Genomic DNA, 16,588 nt, shown 5'->3' with positions numbered 1-16,588 from the left:
AATTTAAATCAATACACTTACTATGAATTTAAACAAGAACATTCATTAAATACATATAAAAGTACTCTGATTATAAATTGGCACTGTATAGACCTTCTTCACCTCTAACCAAAATGCATTCATCTTCATAAACTACGTGATCAAAAACTCCGATCTTTTCAGCAATTTTCAAAACCTCTTCATCATAGCTACCAGGTTGGAACCATAATCCTTTAATTACGTCCTTGAATCCCTTTACCATAGTTATTTCCTTCAAAGTTGTAGCAGTAACGCCTGGAGGAGTTAAAAATGAAATACTGATACCATCATAATCACCAAGTTTATAAGCATTGATGTCCTTCTTGGAAACAGCAGCTTGAACAACATCCGGAACACTCTTCACTACTGGCTGTGCTAATATTTCGCTTTCTTTTGGGTTAACTGGGATCACTGGTAGACCGTGGCTGACATACCACAGTAATATCTTAAACCCAAACTTTCCTGGATTGTTAGAGGCCCCACTAACAACATAATGTCTATTGGAGCCAAAAAAAGCTTTGATTTTAGGTTTCATGGACATCTTGATAAAACCAATTTATAATAAACTTGTATTTGAAGAGTACCTAGTCGTCTTATTAATCAAATCATTTCACAAGCTTAACTTGATCAATAATCCGGGGATACTTTTTGGTGTTTGGGTGTATAAATGTCGTGTTAAAGCGAGTGACATTTTCCTTACATGAAGTAGATAAAAAAATTCCATTCGAATGAAAGGCACTTATGATATCTTCCTTTAACTAGCTAAAAGTATGGCTAAGGAAAAAAGGACTAAACCATGCTCTAATTGCAAGAAGTCAAAAGTTAAATGTATATACTCGAACAACTTACCATGCGAGCGTTGTGTTAAAATTGGACAAGCAGTTAATTGCCAATTTGTTCCAAAACTTCCTTCATTAAAACTTCCCCTGATACCTCCACAACCTCAAGCTATACGGCCAGCCCAAGATGATATACGACTTCCTCCATTGAACTCTTTTACAAATCATATCCAGCTTCCAGCTTCGCACCATCATCAAGCTAATGCAACTTCGTCAGACAAGTTACCGCAACGGCCCAACGCCATGACAGCAGCGAATAAAATAGCTGGAAATCCTCAACCACTTCAGAACCCCGCTGTAACTACTCTGGCACAGAATCCCATTTCAAACGCAATACCTCAATATATGGTGCAGCATGTACCGCAACCTAACATGTCAGTTTTGCCAAATGAAGATATATCCGAATCTGAGCAGCACTGGAAAACTCAGATGGAAAACAAAATAAATGGATTCGATAATAAACTTAATGATTTAGTTGATATCCTTAAATCAAATCAACGTTTTTTAATGGAAAACCAACAGAGATATGGTCAGCCACAATTACAATACCCTACATCTTACCCTCCTCAAAAGGGCCCCATAGATACACACGGACATTCTTCCTCACATGCTAATGCATCCCACATTTCCCATTATGATTCACTACCTAGTTCAAGACCATACTCACCCGATCCAACAAACGAATCCGTACCAAGTCAATATTATAACAGAGAACAATACTCACAGCATTACCCATCCCACAGTCTTCCCTCAAACGACTTTCCAAATACAAAAAGGCGTCATTCACACTATGTCGAAGATTCAAAGAAAAGACCCAAATTTATAGACTCTGATAGAGAATCTGACGACGATAAAAGAGATATTAACTATCCCAAAGACTTCCGAGATGGATTTTTAGACAAATCTCAAGCGAAAGAGCTATTTAAATTTTTTGATACCAATATATCTCCTCAACTATTTGGGTTTGAGATTTCAAGATTCCTGGTGGATTCTATTTGGGAATCCTCACCTATTCTCATATGTGCTATATGTACTATTGCATCCATGCATCATCCTGATCAGACTCTTTCTTCGAAGCTGTACAAACTTCAGGAGTACCTTCATATATCATGCAGTGAGTTACTTTACAAAGGAAGGCCTGTCAATGAACTTGATGGCTTCAATACAATTATGGCATTAATTCTTTGCAGCTTTTGGTTGTCAAACGCACAAATGTTTACCGGATTAGCTTTACAAATTGCTAAGGAGATTGGACTTACTGATTCTGTAACCAATCATAATTATAAAAAAAGTGGAGGTTTGAGTAAGAGAGACCGATTAAAATTATGGTATTTGTTATACGTCTTAGATGGACAACAAAGTTTGACTTTTAATAGGCAAAGATTGGTTAGCTCAGACGAATATTCCCTTAAGCATAGTAAAAGCATACTTATAAATGATAATTTAACTTCTTTAACTCACATGGAACGTTCTCCTTCTCAAATTGAAAACGGAGACACAGAGGCCACAAACAATAAAAACGAAGACTCTAAAAGTCAACCTAAAGATTCCGTTGTTACCATTAACAAAGAAGTTTCATCACAAAAATTTACGGATATGAGACTTGTATCACAAGTTGAATATAATCAAGCTTTAAATGAGGCATTTAGGGGCGAGGCTTGGGACCTATTAGCTCCCTCATCTTTGGGAATACCCTCGAAAAGTAATTTGGAATTAGATAGATGGATGGTTTCGTGGGCTGTCTTACTCTCACCGGTAAACAATGGGGCTGTCTGGTCTTCCAAGTCTACTCTTATCTATTACAATTTCGCCAAGATGCATATCAACTCTGCTGCTGTAAGGCAATTGAAAATGGATACTGGTGACGAGAATAGGGTCATTCTCCCTCGTTGGAATAATTCAACAAGCAATGGTCCAGTGAGAGCTAACTCGAAGGTCCATTTAGGAAAGAAGTTCAAAAACATTAAATCCACCAATGAAGAAGATTCGGACGATTCTTCAGACAGTGATGAAGATTTTGTATCCAACCATGAATTGATATCAGACAACGAAGCAATAGTCAGTGCAAATATTGCTGTTACTGCAGCTCAAACTGTGCTCAATCTTGTCTTAAATGATAAAGATATTCTAAATAACTTGAAATACGTTCCCGTCCACATTCATATAATGCTATATTACGCAGCATTATTATTGATCAACCCTCCTGTAGAGTCTGCTAATAAAGATGCTGATTCAAAATCCACCCATTTATTCAAAATGGTGAACAACTTGAAAATAGTCAAGATGTTGCAAAGAAAAATATATTTAAACTGCCCTACAGATAAAAGTTTCGGTGATCGATTAATAAGAAGTTTGGACGATCTATCTCAGGAAAAATTGACTAAACTCAAGGACGAAATTAATGATATCGGATCTGATGAGCCCTTAGATCCTGAAACTAAGTCTCAATTATTTAGACAATTGAGTGAAATTACAGAGGCTCTGTATTCTGAAAATATTACGGAGCTCAATAACAGCTCAGTAGATGGAAGCAGCAGAGGTTCTTCTCCTGGACCAGAAAAAATATCAGCATGGCCGGGTTCTAACCATGGTCACCCATAAAAAACTATTTTTATTATATATATTTGTGTGTGAATGTATATTCATATAATCGCATGCTTCTTCGTACTTTCTGTAAATTTGCGGCTCTTTATTGAGTTGATATGTTTGCTGCAAAAAAAAAGTTTGCAGCCACAAATCTCAATTAAAATAGTGATCCCTTCTAGAGTGAGTAATAACTCAGATGGTTCTCCCTCAGTCGCCAGGGCAGTCGCCAGGGCAGTCACCTAAGAAAACTTTGGGACTTATCACCAGTTTGACAGCAAAGCTTCATCTACCTGAAGATGCAGTTGTTTGCACAAAGGAGTATATGAATTGGGACTCATTGAAAAGAACTCCACAGCTTCTTAAACAGAAAGTCAACTTAGAATCGTATACAATCGACGAGGATTTTGATAACTTAAAGAATAAGCTTGAAGTTGCAGAAAGAAACCTAAAAGCCTTATCCAAGCATATTCATAGCTTCAAAGAGCAATTGTTTCAAAATATAGAGATCGCAACTACAATTGCAGAAACTTTAACCCAATTGTATGATCCACTCTTAAGCTTGCCTAAGGCTCTAAAAGCTGATTTGAATGAAAGAATGAAGTTTTCTAAAGGGAAGGATTACCTATCCTCACTTGATGGAGTTGAAATTACGGAATCTCAAAAGCAAGCGTTATTAATAGAGTGCAAGATTTGGAAGACCATTGGTGTGTATAAAAGCTCTATAGACGAAATCCTTCCGGCCATTAAACCAGAATTGGCTTTACTAGAAGAAATTATTAATAAGAAAGTGAATGAAGTTTTAAAGTTATTTGGTTTTATTAATAAGCATATTCAAAAAAGAGAGTACGTTAAATTGGATTATGATAAGGCGTATAATAATCATGAATCGTTATTGGTTAAACAAAAACAGAACGATTTAAGTTTCAAACAATCTCAACAAATATATAGTTTAGCAAGGAAAATGGACCAGTATAAGCAAGAGTATGATAGATTAAATGATTTCTTGAAAGAAGAACTTTCTTTTTTTTTCGGCTTTCTAGATGCTTTCTTGGATCCAATACAAACCATGATATACTTTGTTCAATTAATGGTTATCTACCAGTTTAGTCTCAACCTAAATACATTGCACGGTATATTCGACAGCACACCGGATGAGTTGGGAAAGAAGGATTTTATCGATGTTTTACTTTGTGAGTTTTACGAGAAGAACGAAAAAGCCTTAAACTCAATTGAAGATTTATTCATTGTGAAGTTTAGAAAACAGTATTTCCAAAATTTAACTTCGTCTTTAGCGACAACCAGCAATATCAAAGAAGATAAAGTTTACTGTACTATAAAATTTAGTTTCAATGGACAAGAACCGGGAGATCTCACCGTGCGAGCAGGTGATACTGTCAGGCTAATAGACTATGCTGGTGAGTGGTGGAAAGGAGAGCTCAACGGTGAAGCGGGAATCTTTCCAGGAAATTATGTCGTTAAAGAAGACTACGAATTTTTCGTGAAGAAAAGCATGAATTAAAAAATGCCTAAATGGAATATATAGGGTATCATAAATAATATCGTAATATAAGTCGTTAATCGTTGATTAATTAAGGGGAAGCAGAATCAAAAATACTCCTGGTCGATTAATGTAGACCTCTCCCATTTTTTTGCACACATACCCGAGCAAAATTGCCTCTTAATTGGGACATCTTTATTTTGTAAGAAATCCCACCATTCGATACTTTCAGCTACTGGTTCAACAACAATTCTATCACATTCACTACAGGACTCTTCATATTGACCTTTAGAAATTGCTGATGCGATTACGCTGTGAAAAATTTTAGGAGTGTGTTTTTTCCAATTTTTTGTTTCTTGGTAAGTGACATCGTAATTGGCAATTGTATCAAGACATAAGTTTTTCAAAGATGGCACTAATTTTTTGCTTTCCGTTTTCCACTTTAAAGGAGTGAAATATTTTTTGGTCTTGAACAGGTTTACAGTAACTGTCTTCACTTCTATAGCATCATCAGGAATTTTCATGTAAGGATTTGGACCAGCTCTAAATGTAGAAAGATTAGGCAAATCCAAGATTTGTGGAGGTAAGTATTCTAACTTGTTAGTTCCCAAGGAAAGATCAACTAGATTTTCCAATTTCCTTATAAGTGGAGGTATTCTTGATAATTTATTTTGACGTAAACCCAAAACATTTAGTTTTGTGAAATTGAATAAAGATGGAGGTAATTCGTCGATTTTATTATTAGTGAGGTATAATTGGTAAGAATTTTGAGTAGGAGCATCGAAATCAAAAATGACTAAGTTATCAAAGTCCTTAATTTCTTCGGGGATTTGTCGTATTCCCAATCCTTCTAAATGGATAGTGGTGTTCATATCTTCGAAAGCACCAATCACAATTTGTCTTGCGTTTTCATGAACTTGTCTTTGCTGTTCTTCGTACTCTTCAGTATCCAAATTTTTATCAGTAGATGGACAATTTGTAGTAGCCTTGAATCGATTGAATTGGTCAATTCCGAAGTCGGCATCAGAACTCATATTATCAAGACGGGATCTTTTTTTCTTAGATGATAACTCATATATTAAAGATTTAGCACTATTGGGCTTGTGATCATTCAAATCAAGTTCATGGTATTCTTGGTGGTTGATTTCACTCGGAAAATTATGGGTTGGAGAATCTGGAACATTATAATCAGATGTCCCAATGTCAAACTCGGAATGTATCTGAGGTTCCAAAGTTGGACTACTCGGTAAGTGAGACCAGGTTTTCTTGCCAAAGCCGGGATCGGGGTGACTTGATTCTGATGTTCTGTCAAACCCATCTTTATAGTCTCTGGATTTGAATTCTTCACCACCAGTATCCTCGTCAGTCTTTGCATCTCCATCGATTAATGTTGGATCGTCGCCAAAATCATTGAAAAAAGTATCTCTTCTTTTGATATCATCCTTCTCATTAAAACTCTCTCCCATTTTACGCTTCAATCCGGGATGAACTTTCAAAGTAGGGCCTTTTCGTTTGGTTTCGGGAGTAACCCTCGTGTGATACATGCTGCTAGCGTTTTCATCAATGATCTTTCGGTTTCTGGGAGTTGTGTTCAATGGCACCTTTTCATCAAATGATGACGTCGAGAATGCAAATGGAAGTAAAGGGTTATTCTTGTCCATTTTGAATGTCAATAACCTAGGACTCAAGACTAGAGCTAGAAAAGCTTTTAGAAATGTTTGAGCTTAATTTTGATTTTGATTTGTAAAACGTAAACATCAAAAAAAAAAAAAAAAAAAAAAAAAATCCGCGTTCTTTTTTTTTAGGTCTTGTTTTGGAAGAAGGTTCCAAAGCAAAAGACGGCCAACTCTTGTTTCTGATTGGCTCAAGGATAACCCAGAGACAGGAAAGGCACCAATACTGGAGTATCGGTCAGTAGAAATAAGGTGCTAGCCAACGTGAAATTAGTGAAGAGCGAGGTAAGGTGGATGTTCTGCTACCTCTTTATTAATGGATTCTTTGCAGGGAGTCCATGATTTGCTTTGAACATTGAGCGAATAGCTTCACTATCGCAGTCAGCTATCCAGATATGTTGTTTATGTAAATTAGTGCTCTGTGCTTTAGTTGGTTGTAAGTGTTCTAGATTAGAAGTGACAAAAAACAGACAGTTGGTTGAATGGCTGCAAAAATAAAGGTCTTACCCGGATTCGAACCGGGGTTGTTCGGATCAAAACCGAAAGTGATAACCACTACACTATAAAACCGCTTTGATGACTGAAAAATATGTAAATTTTATATCATGACAAGTGTTTTACTTAGTATAAAAATCTCATTAATTTTTTTTCCCGGGATCCCAGATTTTCCCGGGACCTTATTCCAGACGAGTTTCTCACCCATGTCTATTTAGAGTGCCGTGCAACTTATCTCATTTGGGCTTACTGCCAGTATCCTTCGACACAAAATATCCCTGACAGAACTTGGTCTCTTTTTATAGCCAATGCTTCTCTGGACACCAANCAAATCCGAACTATTAATAGATACCACCTGATCCTTTTAAAAGTTCAGGACTTTCGACTATCGCAGAAGCAGGAGTCGGAAAGACTTCCTGCATTACGCAGAAAGGCTGCGAAAAAATTGGTATCTTATTATATTTCTGCACTCAATCTATAAATTAAACTAAGTAGTTCCTCTGGGAACTCAACTCAACCAGCCCCAACCACTTCTATCACATCACTTAATTCAACATGGGTTTTCTTGACTAAACATAGTCTTTCCCACTCTAGGTATATATTAGTAAATAGTTATTAAATATATATTCTTATACGTCAAAAAAAAAAAAAATTTTTATATTTGTATTTTGAAGTAATTTTTATCATTAACTAAGTTTTTTCGGTATTAAAAATTACATATTTATTATTTTCTAACTGCTTGGAATTTTTTAGTGTTTTTTTTTTTCAACATTTAATGTGCTGACACCATTGAAAACATATTGAGCAGTAGAAGAAACTACTAGCATCTAAATGCTGAGCAACATTCTCACGCTGCTTTGAAATGTTCAAGAATTTTTGTGACGTGCGAGGCTTTTTGCTTACACCAATAAAGTCTTAGGTGTAACCCTTGTGGAACATATAATTAATCAGGTACTCATATTTAAAAGCACATAATGAGCCTGTGCTCAAACAATTTATTTGAGCTATTCATACTTGTTAGGTGCAATGCGGATAAAGAAGATATTAAAATTAAAATCACTTTTGTTGGTAGAACTTATCTTTTGCAATAAAATACATCAAGCTTTTTTCAAAGTTTTCTCAGATTTTTAAATTTTCTCTACTAATTTTAAAAAAACTATTACTATGTAAATGTTATAATTCAAAGTACTCTAAATGACTCCATATATATTAATCACTTACGACGTTTACTTTCTAAAGATTCTTACGACGTTTACTTTCTAAAGATTCTAACTCTTTTGCACTATAGTAATGTGGTGCTAGCTCACTTAACCACTTTTCATCTATCAACATGCAATTCCTCATGTACTCCTTACTTGTTAAAACTAGCTCATGATACAACATGAGTTTAGGCGGTGGCTTCACCGAGTGTAAGGATGATGAAGGATGTATGAAAATAGGCTGATTTTTTTTCAACGAACGATACGAGTCACCCATCTTGGATAATCTAGCGATATGCGGGAAGAATCCAGAGGTGATGGCTTTTTGAATTTTCATAGTCTTGTTTTCTGTTGGATCATCCTTATCTGTTTCAATTCCTATCCTATTGCATAATCTTGACAATTGTTCCCTGATATCTCTGGCTCTTTTCAAAGCTTTATACTGTATGAAATGGTCTTGACACCAGATATTCGAATATCCAGTTTCAACCCATTGCTCCCAAATATTCAACAATGTCAAATGATCCCCAAATTCTTGATTAAACGCTTCTTTCTTTTTGTCAGCCTGCTCCTTCTTGTCCTTGGGCCTATAGAATAGACTTGAACTTTCTGATAGTAATGAAATAATACTTATTATCGCATCACTAACACCATAGTCAGCACTCTTAATTAAACATTTAGAAAACATTGGATCAATAGGAAATTCAGCCATTTTCCGCCCTGTTTTAGTCAAGTTTCCTCTCGAATTTAAAGCACCAAGAGCATACAATAAGTCTAACGCTTTCATAAGAGTGTTCAGGCTAGGTGGGTCCATGAAATCAAAGCCAATTAAATCTGTGATTCCTAATGAAAGTAACATTAACACGATAGAAGTTAGATTTACCCTTAGTATTTCAGGAGTTGGATTAGATTGTAACTCATTATAAAAAGACCATTTAGTGTATAATCTAAAACACTTCCCTGGTCCAACTCTACCGGCTCTACCAGCTCTTTGATCAGCAGATGCCCTGGAACAAGGAACAACAACTAAGCTTTCCATTCCAGTACTCGGATTATAAACATTCTCTTTAACATAACCCGGATCTATAACAAATGATATACCATCAATAGTGATAGAAGTTTCAGCAATGTTAGTCGCTAAAACGACTTTTCGGGAATCTGGAGGTGTAGGCTCAAAAATTCTTTTTTGTAAATCTGGAGGTAGGTTTGCATAGATAGGAGCCACTATTAAATCATTTATCAGGTTACCTAGTTTTTCACGAGCTTCATTCAAAGCTTCCTCCATAGATTCAATCTCTTCTTGACCGGTGAGGAACACAAGAATATCACCTTGCATGTCTTGAGTTGTATGAATTTGAAAAATTGTAGTTATAGCAGCTTGAATATAATTTGCTTCAGGATTTTTAGTGTAATGGATTTCAACTGGGAATCGACGCCCAGGGATATTGAAAATTGGTGCTCCATTGAAAAAGTCAGAGAATTTTTTAGCGTTAATAGTAGCAGATGCAACAATTAACTTGAGGTCAGGGCGAATTTTTATGATGTCTTTCAAAAGACTCAAAATAATCTCAGTTGAAACTGTTCTTTCATGAGCTTCATCAATCATAATAGCTCCATATTTCAGCAATTCAGGATCAGTTAAAAATTCTCTCAAAAGCATACCATCGGTTAAATATTTTACTATTGTCAGAGGACTAGAATTGTCATCAAATCTAACATTGTAACCAACTTCTTCACCTAGTTTGCAACCCATTTCATCAGATACTCTTGCAGCGACAGACGTTGCTGCAACTCTACGAGGTTGAGTACAGCCAATGACAAGGTTTTCGCCCTTTTTACCTTTCGAATATCCAGCTTCATTAAGGTATTGTGGTAGTTGGGTTGTCTTACCTGAACCAGTTTCACCAACCACAATCAAAATTTGGTGTTTTTCGATTGACTGCAAAAACGAATCCCGGAGTTTATAGACTGGCAAAGACTTTCTAGTTTCTGCTATATCGTGCCTTTTAGAATCAAGATTCTCTTCAACTTCTTCTTCATCACCAGAAAGTCCATCCTCGTCATCAGTAAATTCAACAAACTGAGAATCATCAAAAACAAACTCATAATCTTTTTGATCGGCTAATTGTATTTGATCAGATTTTTCTTGCGATACCCCAGTTATATTTTGAGCTTTTTTCAATTGATCTAATTCCCATTGATTTTCATAACGGTTCTTCTTTTCAAAATCCTTGTTTTTCGAAAATATTTCCGAGCCTTGAGAATCATCATATTTTGACTTTGCATTAAGCGTTTCATATTTACGTTTCCTATCTATTTTACCTTCATGAGTAACATACTCTGACGGTAAGCTATATAGATTATCGATATTAGAAACATTTTCTGATAACTCTTCTCGTTCCTTCATTAAGTTATAAGCCTTCAATTTATGACTATACTCTTCTCGTTCTTTTGAGGTAAGGTCTGTTTTGGTAGATAGATCTTTCAATTCATTTTCGAGCTCTTTTAACTTGGTATCGAATCTTCTTTTTAAATACTGCTTTCTGGTCTGTATTCTAGCTTGATCATAGTCTATCTCTGGGTTTGCATTTGATTGTTGAGCTGTAGACAGTGCTGGTTCAGACTCCAGGATTGAGGCAGGATTGGATTCGGGGATGGGTTTCTGTGACTTTACTTCCTCCGGTGAAACTACTTCATCTTCCCACTCACCGTTATACTGTCTTCGTCTATGTCTGGCTTTTCCCGACTGTATATTGGATTGTTCCATTGATTAGATGAGTTCAGAGTAATTCAAAAGTAGTACGCAGTTTTCATTTTGCCCTAAAAATTAGGTTTTTGCATTTTTAGTACTGAAAAAAAAAAAAAATTCGAAGATCATCTCAAGAAGACTTGGGCCCCCAGTACAACCAGGAAACCTTTTTAGGTTATTACTTTGAGCCAGACTATACGACTTTGATTCAAATGTCTTTAGACCAGCCAATAGAAAAGAGAGGGAGAAGATCCTCACGTATAGCACCGGATCACGAAGATTCGTTTTTCACTCCGAGTCCAATGCATTCTGATAAGAACATGAAAGTTCAGGAATCAGATAAAAGAATTGATTCACAACACAATAAGGACGAATCTGATATATATATACCACCATGGACCGAGCCTTATATTATTGGGGTCGCTGGGAATTCAGGATCCGGGAAAACATCAATATCACAGAAAGTTATTCAAGAATTGAATCAACCGTGGACTGTTTTATTATCATTTGATAATTTTTATAAGCCATTGACTCCAGAAGAATCAGTAAAGGCTTTCAAAAATGAGTTTGATTTTGATACACCAACATCCTTAGATTTAGATTTATTAGTTGATACGGTTAAGAATTTGAAAAAGGGTAATAAGACCGAAATCCCGGTGTATTCTTTTGCTAAACATGCAAGAACCGATAAAAAAACCACCATTTATGGAGCCAATGTTATTATCATTGAAGGAATTTATGCATTATATGATCAAAGATTATTAGACTTGATGGATATAAAAGTCTATGTTGATACGGATTTAGATATCTGTTTGTCACGTAGATTAACTAGAGATATTTTATTTAGAGGACGTGATTTATCAGGAGCAATGAAACAATGGGAAACATTTGTTAAACCTAATGCAGTTAGGCACGTTAACCCAACCATGAATAACGCTGATTTGATTATACCAAGAGGATTAGATAATTTAACTGCCATTAATTTAATGATTAAACATATACAAAAACAATTAAGTATTAAATCGACATTACATTTAAAAAGATTGAAACAATTAGGGATTAGAAAAGAATTTAAAATTGAAGATTTTGCTAAAAATGTTACAGTTTTACCTAATAATAATCATACAAAGGGAATTCATTCGATATTATTTAATGAAAATACTGAAAGATCAGACTTTATATTTTATTTTGATCGTATATCGATATTAATAATTGAAAATGCAATTGATCAATTAACAAATTATGAACCAATTACTATAAAAACTGGTACTAATTATGAATTTAAAGGTATCAAACCTAAAGAAGAAGTTATTGCAGTTAATATAATTAGATCAGGAGATTGCTTTATGAACTCAATTAAAAAAACATTCCCAGAAATCACTATTGGTAAATTACTTATACAAAGTGATTCATTAACTGGAGAACCACAACTTCATACTGAGTCATTACCTAAAAGAATAGATTTAATACCAAATAAGAAATTTTTCTTATTTGATGCTCAAATTATAAGTGGAGCTGCTGCTATTATGGCAATTCAAGTTTTAATTGACCATAAAACTAATCCTTGTGATATAGTATTATGCTCTTACTTATGTACCGAAATTGGATTAAGGAGGATTTTAAATGTTTTTCCTAAAGTTAATATAGTAATTGGTAAATTAAGTTCAATTGATGAAGAATCTAACTCTACTAATAATAATGAAAAGAAATGGTATAATGAGGAAGGATTTAAAGATACTGATTGGCATTTCAGAACTCGTTTTATTGACTCGTTATACTTTGGTACAGAATGAAACGCTACATTTTTTATATAACATGATAAAGGTATATTAGTATTCGTAACGACATAAAATTAAGAATGAAGAGAGTCATCGATATATTTTGGATTTTGAAATCTCAACGAAACCGAAGGTTTCCGATGATGATTTCTAAAAGTATTTGTATTCAATTCAATTTGACCTTCAGTAAAATATCGACATGTACTAGTATTAGGTTCTGGTAATGAAGAGCGACGACAGTGAATCTTTTGATGTAAACTATTTAAATCACAAATAGAGTATTTACTTACCTCATTACCATTCAGAGTACGGATCGAAGCCAGTGGAATCGAATCAGATAATGATTTTGCTTTTCTTAAAGGAGGCACTGAATTGGGCCTCAAGCTATTTGAATTTAACAAATTAACTGAACAAGTAGTAGAAGACGTAGAAATTGGCTCTTTTTGCAAACAAGGAGTCGACTTATCAATATGAGAATGTGACAAGTCAACCAAAAATGCTGTCAATGGTTGATTTGACACGCTTCTTGGTGATTCTCTATCAGAATCTGGATATGAATTGGTCCCAGCAGATTCAACTGCCAATGAAAACTTTTTACGATTATTATTATGATTATTATTGTTAGTATGATTGCTTGTAATTGAAGTCATGATGCAAAGTTCAACAACAAGTACATTATCCATAGATGATAGCCATAAAAATTCATTAACAAAGGACTGATCTTCTTGTATTTATACAAATTCCAGAGGGCTACTCCTTGCAGGTCCATCGCCTGACTTTTTCACTTTTTGTAGGGTCTTTTAATCTCGCTAACAAAACAAAAAAAAAATGCTAACAAAACAAAAAAAATTGCTAACAAAAAAATAGCAAAAAAAGATTTTGTGGGGATAGGAACCTTGTTGCGGAATTCAAGGTTAACGGGAAGCGTGTTTGATTGTTCTAGGTTAAGCAGATAATACATAAAGGTAACGTTGCTTGGGTCAGCTGTAGAATGAACGTTAGATCAATAACTTAGTCATACAGATAAAACTAATATACAAACTTTTATTAAATAAATAGAGGGTTGCAAAATTGCTAATTTTTATAAGTAGCAACGAATTTTTTATGGAATTCCTCCCAACGATGAATCCAATCAGTACCAGGAGGTAAAAAGGTTGTTCTTAAGTGGTAAGTATTTGGAACTTGACCAAACCCACTACCAGGAACGGTACAGATACCAGTAGCTTCTAATAATTCTATACAATATAATTCATCAATTTCACAATCTTCATTTTTGGCTTTTGAAAATAATTTTGGATAAGTTAATTTATCAAAATTTAATTTTGGGAAAAGGTACATTGCACCTTGAGGTTTATTACAAGTTACATCTTGCATGTTATTGAAAGCAGTGTGTAAAGTTAATGCTCTTTCTTTTAAATTATTATAGATGGTTGAAGTTTGCTCTTTAAATAAAGGTAAACTATCATCGTGAGGAGGATTAACCATTAATTCAACAAGAGCTTGACCACTAACCACCGAACATAAATTGATCGAGCATAATTTAAGTATAATTGACTTAACTTCCGGTTCAAAACCAACTAATTCCATATACCCACCTCTTTGACCACATTCACCACCAAGTCCTTTTGAAGTTGAATGCAAAGAAGCCAATTGAACATGTTGGTACAATTCTGGATGTTGTCTAATCATTGATGATAATACTTTTTTGAAAGAGATGAATTCTCCATCATAAACATTATCTTGATAAACTTCATCAGCAATGATTACAATCCCAAATTCTGCAGCTATATTAATGATTTCTTTAATATCATTTTCTTTCAAAACCGAACCGGTTGGATTACCAGGATTTATAACCACCAAAGCTTTCAAATCGATATTTTTTGATTTATTTTCTTGAATTAAATGACGTAATTGTTTTGGATCAGTCAGCCAATTATTTGATTCATCTAAGAAATATCCAATTGGTTTAGCATTATTTAATGCAATCGATGCAGTATATAAAGGATATTGAGGAATTGGAATTAAAAATCCACTACGTTCATTAACACTTAATAATTGTAATAAATATTGTACTGCAGCTGATGCACCGGAAGTTAAATAAATATCATTACGATTTGCTTGAGATCCTCCATCTCTTCGATTTATATAATTTGCAATTGATCCTCTTACTAATAAACTACCTTGAGAATTAGAATATGCCCCCACTGATCCAACGTCTTTTAATATAACTTTAGCTCTTTCAACGACATCTTGGGGGTAGTTTTCGGTATTAATCGATGGGTTTTCCAAAATTGATAACACTTGTCTATACCAAGTTAATGGTTGTTGATCTAATTGTTGTGGATTCCCGATATTTGCAAAAATAATCTCATTAAATGGTAGATTATGATCTTCATTTCTTTCAATTAATTTTTTCAATTCTTCTGCTCTTTGAGGTATTTTACCTCTAACTGCGTATTTGGCTTCGATTGTACGTGGATTCAAGTCTTGGGTATTCAAAGGTGGTGCAGGTGTGAAATGACCAATAGTATAGTTTCTACTTATACTTAATGAACTTTTAGCAAGTGTATCTAGACTCAATGGTCTAATAGTTAACGTTTTAAGCATTATGGGATATGTCGGAAACAACTTTGGGGAATTAAAAAACTTTTCGACAAACGTGGAAGCTCTCAATATACACTCAAATAACTCAGCTAAAACAAGCTCCAATTGAATAACTCAGAAGTTTAATTAAAGAACCGGAGTATTCCCTGACTCAATTTTCGCTCGAATTTTTTTTTTTTCACCTCAAGCTTTTTTTAACCTTTCACTATAATACGCGGATTAGAGATCACGAGATAGTTACATTTATATAAGAAGAAGAGCCTAGTGTCAGAGCCTAGTGTCATGGGGAGCCACCAGCAGATTGCGGAACTGGAGTTCCCCAGTCCCGTTTTCCCTTTCGACCTAAAACAGTAATGTCTTCACCCGCTAAACAGGCTTCTTTTTGTGAAGCCAACCACACCGACAAACAAGCTTTTTCTGACTACAGTGATTGATTACGGTCCATCACATCCGCTGCGTCCATCACGTTTCATTCCGGGTGTTCTGGTGCTGTGCTGGGGTGCTGGGGTGCTGGCGTTGATGGACGTAGAATACCCTGGGCTGTCCGAGACTTGCATAACTGGTATGTTGCAGTCATTTTAACTGCAAATTTTTGAAACTTGCAGTGGAAGCCAACATCTAACTGGATCTGTCAGGCATTCGACGAGTTAGTCGGCTTCTTATTGACGTGTTCCGTCTTCTTGACAGCTAAAACGGCGAATTTAGCGCTAACACAACCCATCCACCATACGATAAGGCCCCAGTCTTCGGAATTTAATCTCAGATAATGAAATCTGGGGTATTTCTGTGTAGCTTGTAAATAAATAAATAAATAATGAAAGGAATGCCTTCACTGAAAGGGGCCTTTTATTTGCACGGAGATTAACCACCGACGAGGGAGCTGCGGTGGTATACTTCCGAGTGGGGTTGGAACCGGCAATTAATATCCGTAATAAACATTGCAACCGTCGCAGAGAAAAGCCCGTACACCAGGATTTTTCATTACTCCGTTTGTCCGGTCTGCAAAACCACAAATTGCAGCCAAAACCTGATATTGATTACACTAATTATTGGGTATACTGATTATTATATGGTTATACTGATTATTATATGGTTATACTGATTATTATATGGTTATACTGATTATTATATGGTTATACTGATTATTAT

General features: G+C 35.0%; 7 protein-coding genes and 1 non-coding gene across 8 annotated transcripts; 3 read left to right on the top strand and 5 right to left on the bottom strand.

Moving 5' to 3' along the window:
* Positions 1-47: 47 nt before the first annotated feature.
* HYPBUDRAFT_125290 (uncharacterized protein) lies at positions 48-559 on the bottom strand (the record flags this gene model as incomplete). Its single annotated transcript, XM_020219331.1, has 1 exon — positions 48-559. One exon carries the CDS (start codon positions 557-559, stop codon positions 71-73), a length of 489 nt encoding a protein of 162 aa, XP_020076398.1. The 3' UTR covers positions 48-70.
* A 225-nt stretch (positions 560-784) lies between these two features.
* Positions 785-3,512, top strand: ZCF30 (Zcf30p). Its single transcript, XM_020221401.1, has one exon. The coding sequence runs from the start codon at positions 789-791 to the stop codon at positions 3,456-3,458; it is 2,670 nt and encodes an 889-aa protein (XP_020076397.1). The 5' UTR covers positions 785-788; the 3' UTR covers positions 3,459-3,512.
* Positions 3,513-3,765: 253 nt separating this feature from the next.
* Positions 3,766-4,962, top strand: HYPBUDRAFT_157398 (uncharacterized protein; the record flags this gene model as incomplete). The annotated part of the gene is made up of 1 exon (XM_020222283.1): positions 3,766-4,962. The coding sequence occupies one exon, from the start codon at positions 3,766-3,768 to the stop codon at positions 4,960-4,962; it is 1,197 nt and encodes a 398-aa protein (XP_020076396.1).
* On the bottom strand, positions 4,618-6,630 carry HYPBUDRAFT_125279 (uncharacterized protein). The gene is made up of 2 exons (XM_020219330.1): positions 6,256-6,630; positions 4,618-6,183 (listed from the first exon to the last, which is right to left on the bottom strand). The coding sequence occupies exons 1-2, from the start codon at positions 6,600-6,602 to the stop codon at positions 5,049-5,051; spliced, it is 1,482 nt and encodes a 493-aa protein (XP_020076395.1). The 5' UTR covers positions 6,603-6,630; the 3' UTR covers positions 4,618-5,048.
* A 482-nt stretch (positions 6,631-7,112) lies between these two features.
* HYPBUDRAFT_t103 lies at positions 7,113-7,184 on the bottom strand. The gene has a single exon. It is a non-coding gene; the product is annotated as a tRNA-Gln (tRNA).
* A 4,085-nt stretch (positions 7,185-11,269) lies between these two features.
* Positions 11,270-12,850, top strand: URK1 (uridine kinase; the record flags this gene model as incomplete). The annotated part of the gene is made up of 1 exon (XM_020223590.1): positions 11,270-12,850. One exon carries the CDS (start codon positions 11,270-11,272, stop codon positions 12,848-12,850), a length of 1,581 nt encoding a protein of 526 aa, XP_020076394.1.
* A 44-nt stretch (positions 12,851-12,894) lies between these two features.
* HYPBUDRAFT_11904 (uncharacterized protein) lies at positions 12,895-13,485 on the bottom strand (the record flags this gene model as incomplete). The annotated part of the gene is made up of 1 exon (XM_020219208.1): positions 12,895-13,485. One exon carries the CDS (start codon positions 13,483-13,485, stop codon positions 12,910-12,912), a length of 576 nt encoding a protein of 191 aa, XP_020076393.1. The 3' UTR covers positions 12,895-12,909.
* Positions 13,486-13,841: 356 nt separating this feature from the next.
* ALT1 (alanine transaminase) lies at positions 13,842-15,609 on the bottom strand. Its single transcript, XM_020219329.1, has one exon. The coding sequence runs from the start codon at positions 15,440-15,442 to the stop codon at positions 13,910-13,912; it is 1,533 nt and encodes a 510-aa protein (XP_020076392.1). The 5' UTR covers positions 15,443-15,609; the 3' UTR covers positions 13,842-13,909.
* Between the last annotated feature and the right edge of the window lie 979 nt (positions 15,610-16,588).

Source organism: Hyphopichia burtonii, assembly GCF_001661395.1.
Source record: "Hyphopichia burtonii NRRL Y-1933 unplaced genomic scaffold HYPBUscaffold_4, whole genome shotgun sequence".
NCBI classification, from domain to species: domain Eukaryota; kingdom Fungi; phylum Ascomycota; class Pichiomycetes; order Serinales; family Debaryomycetaceae; genus Hyphopichia; species Hyphopichia burtonii.
The sequence above is the reverse complement of the archived record's forward strand: the minus strand, read 5'-3'. Positions and strand labels throughout refer to the sequence as shown.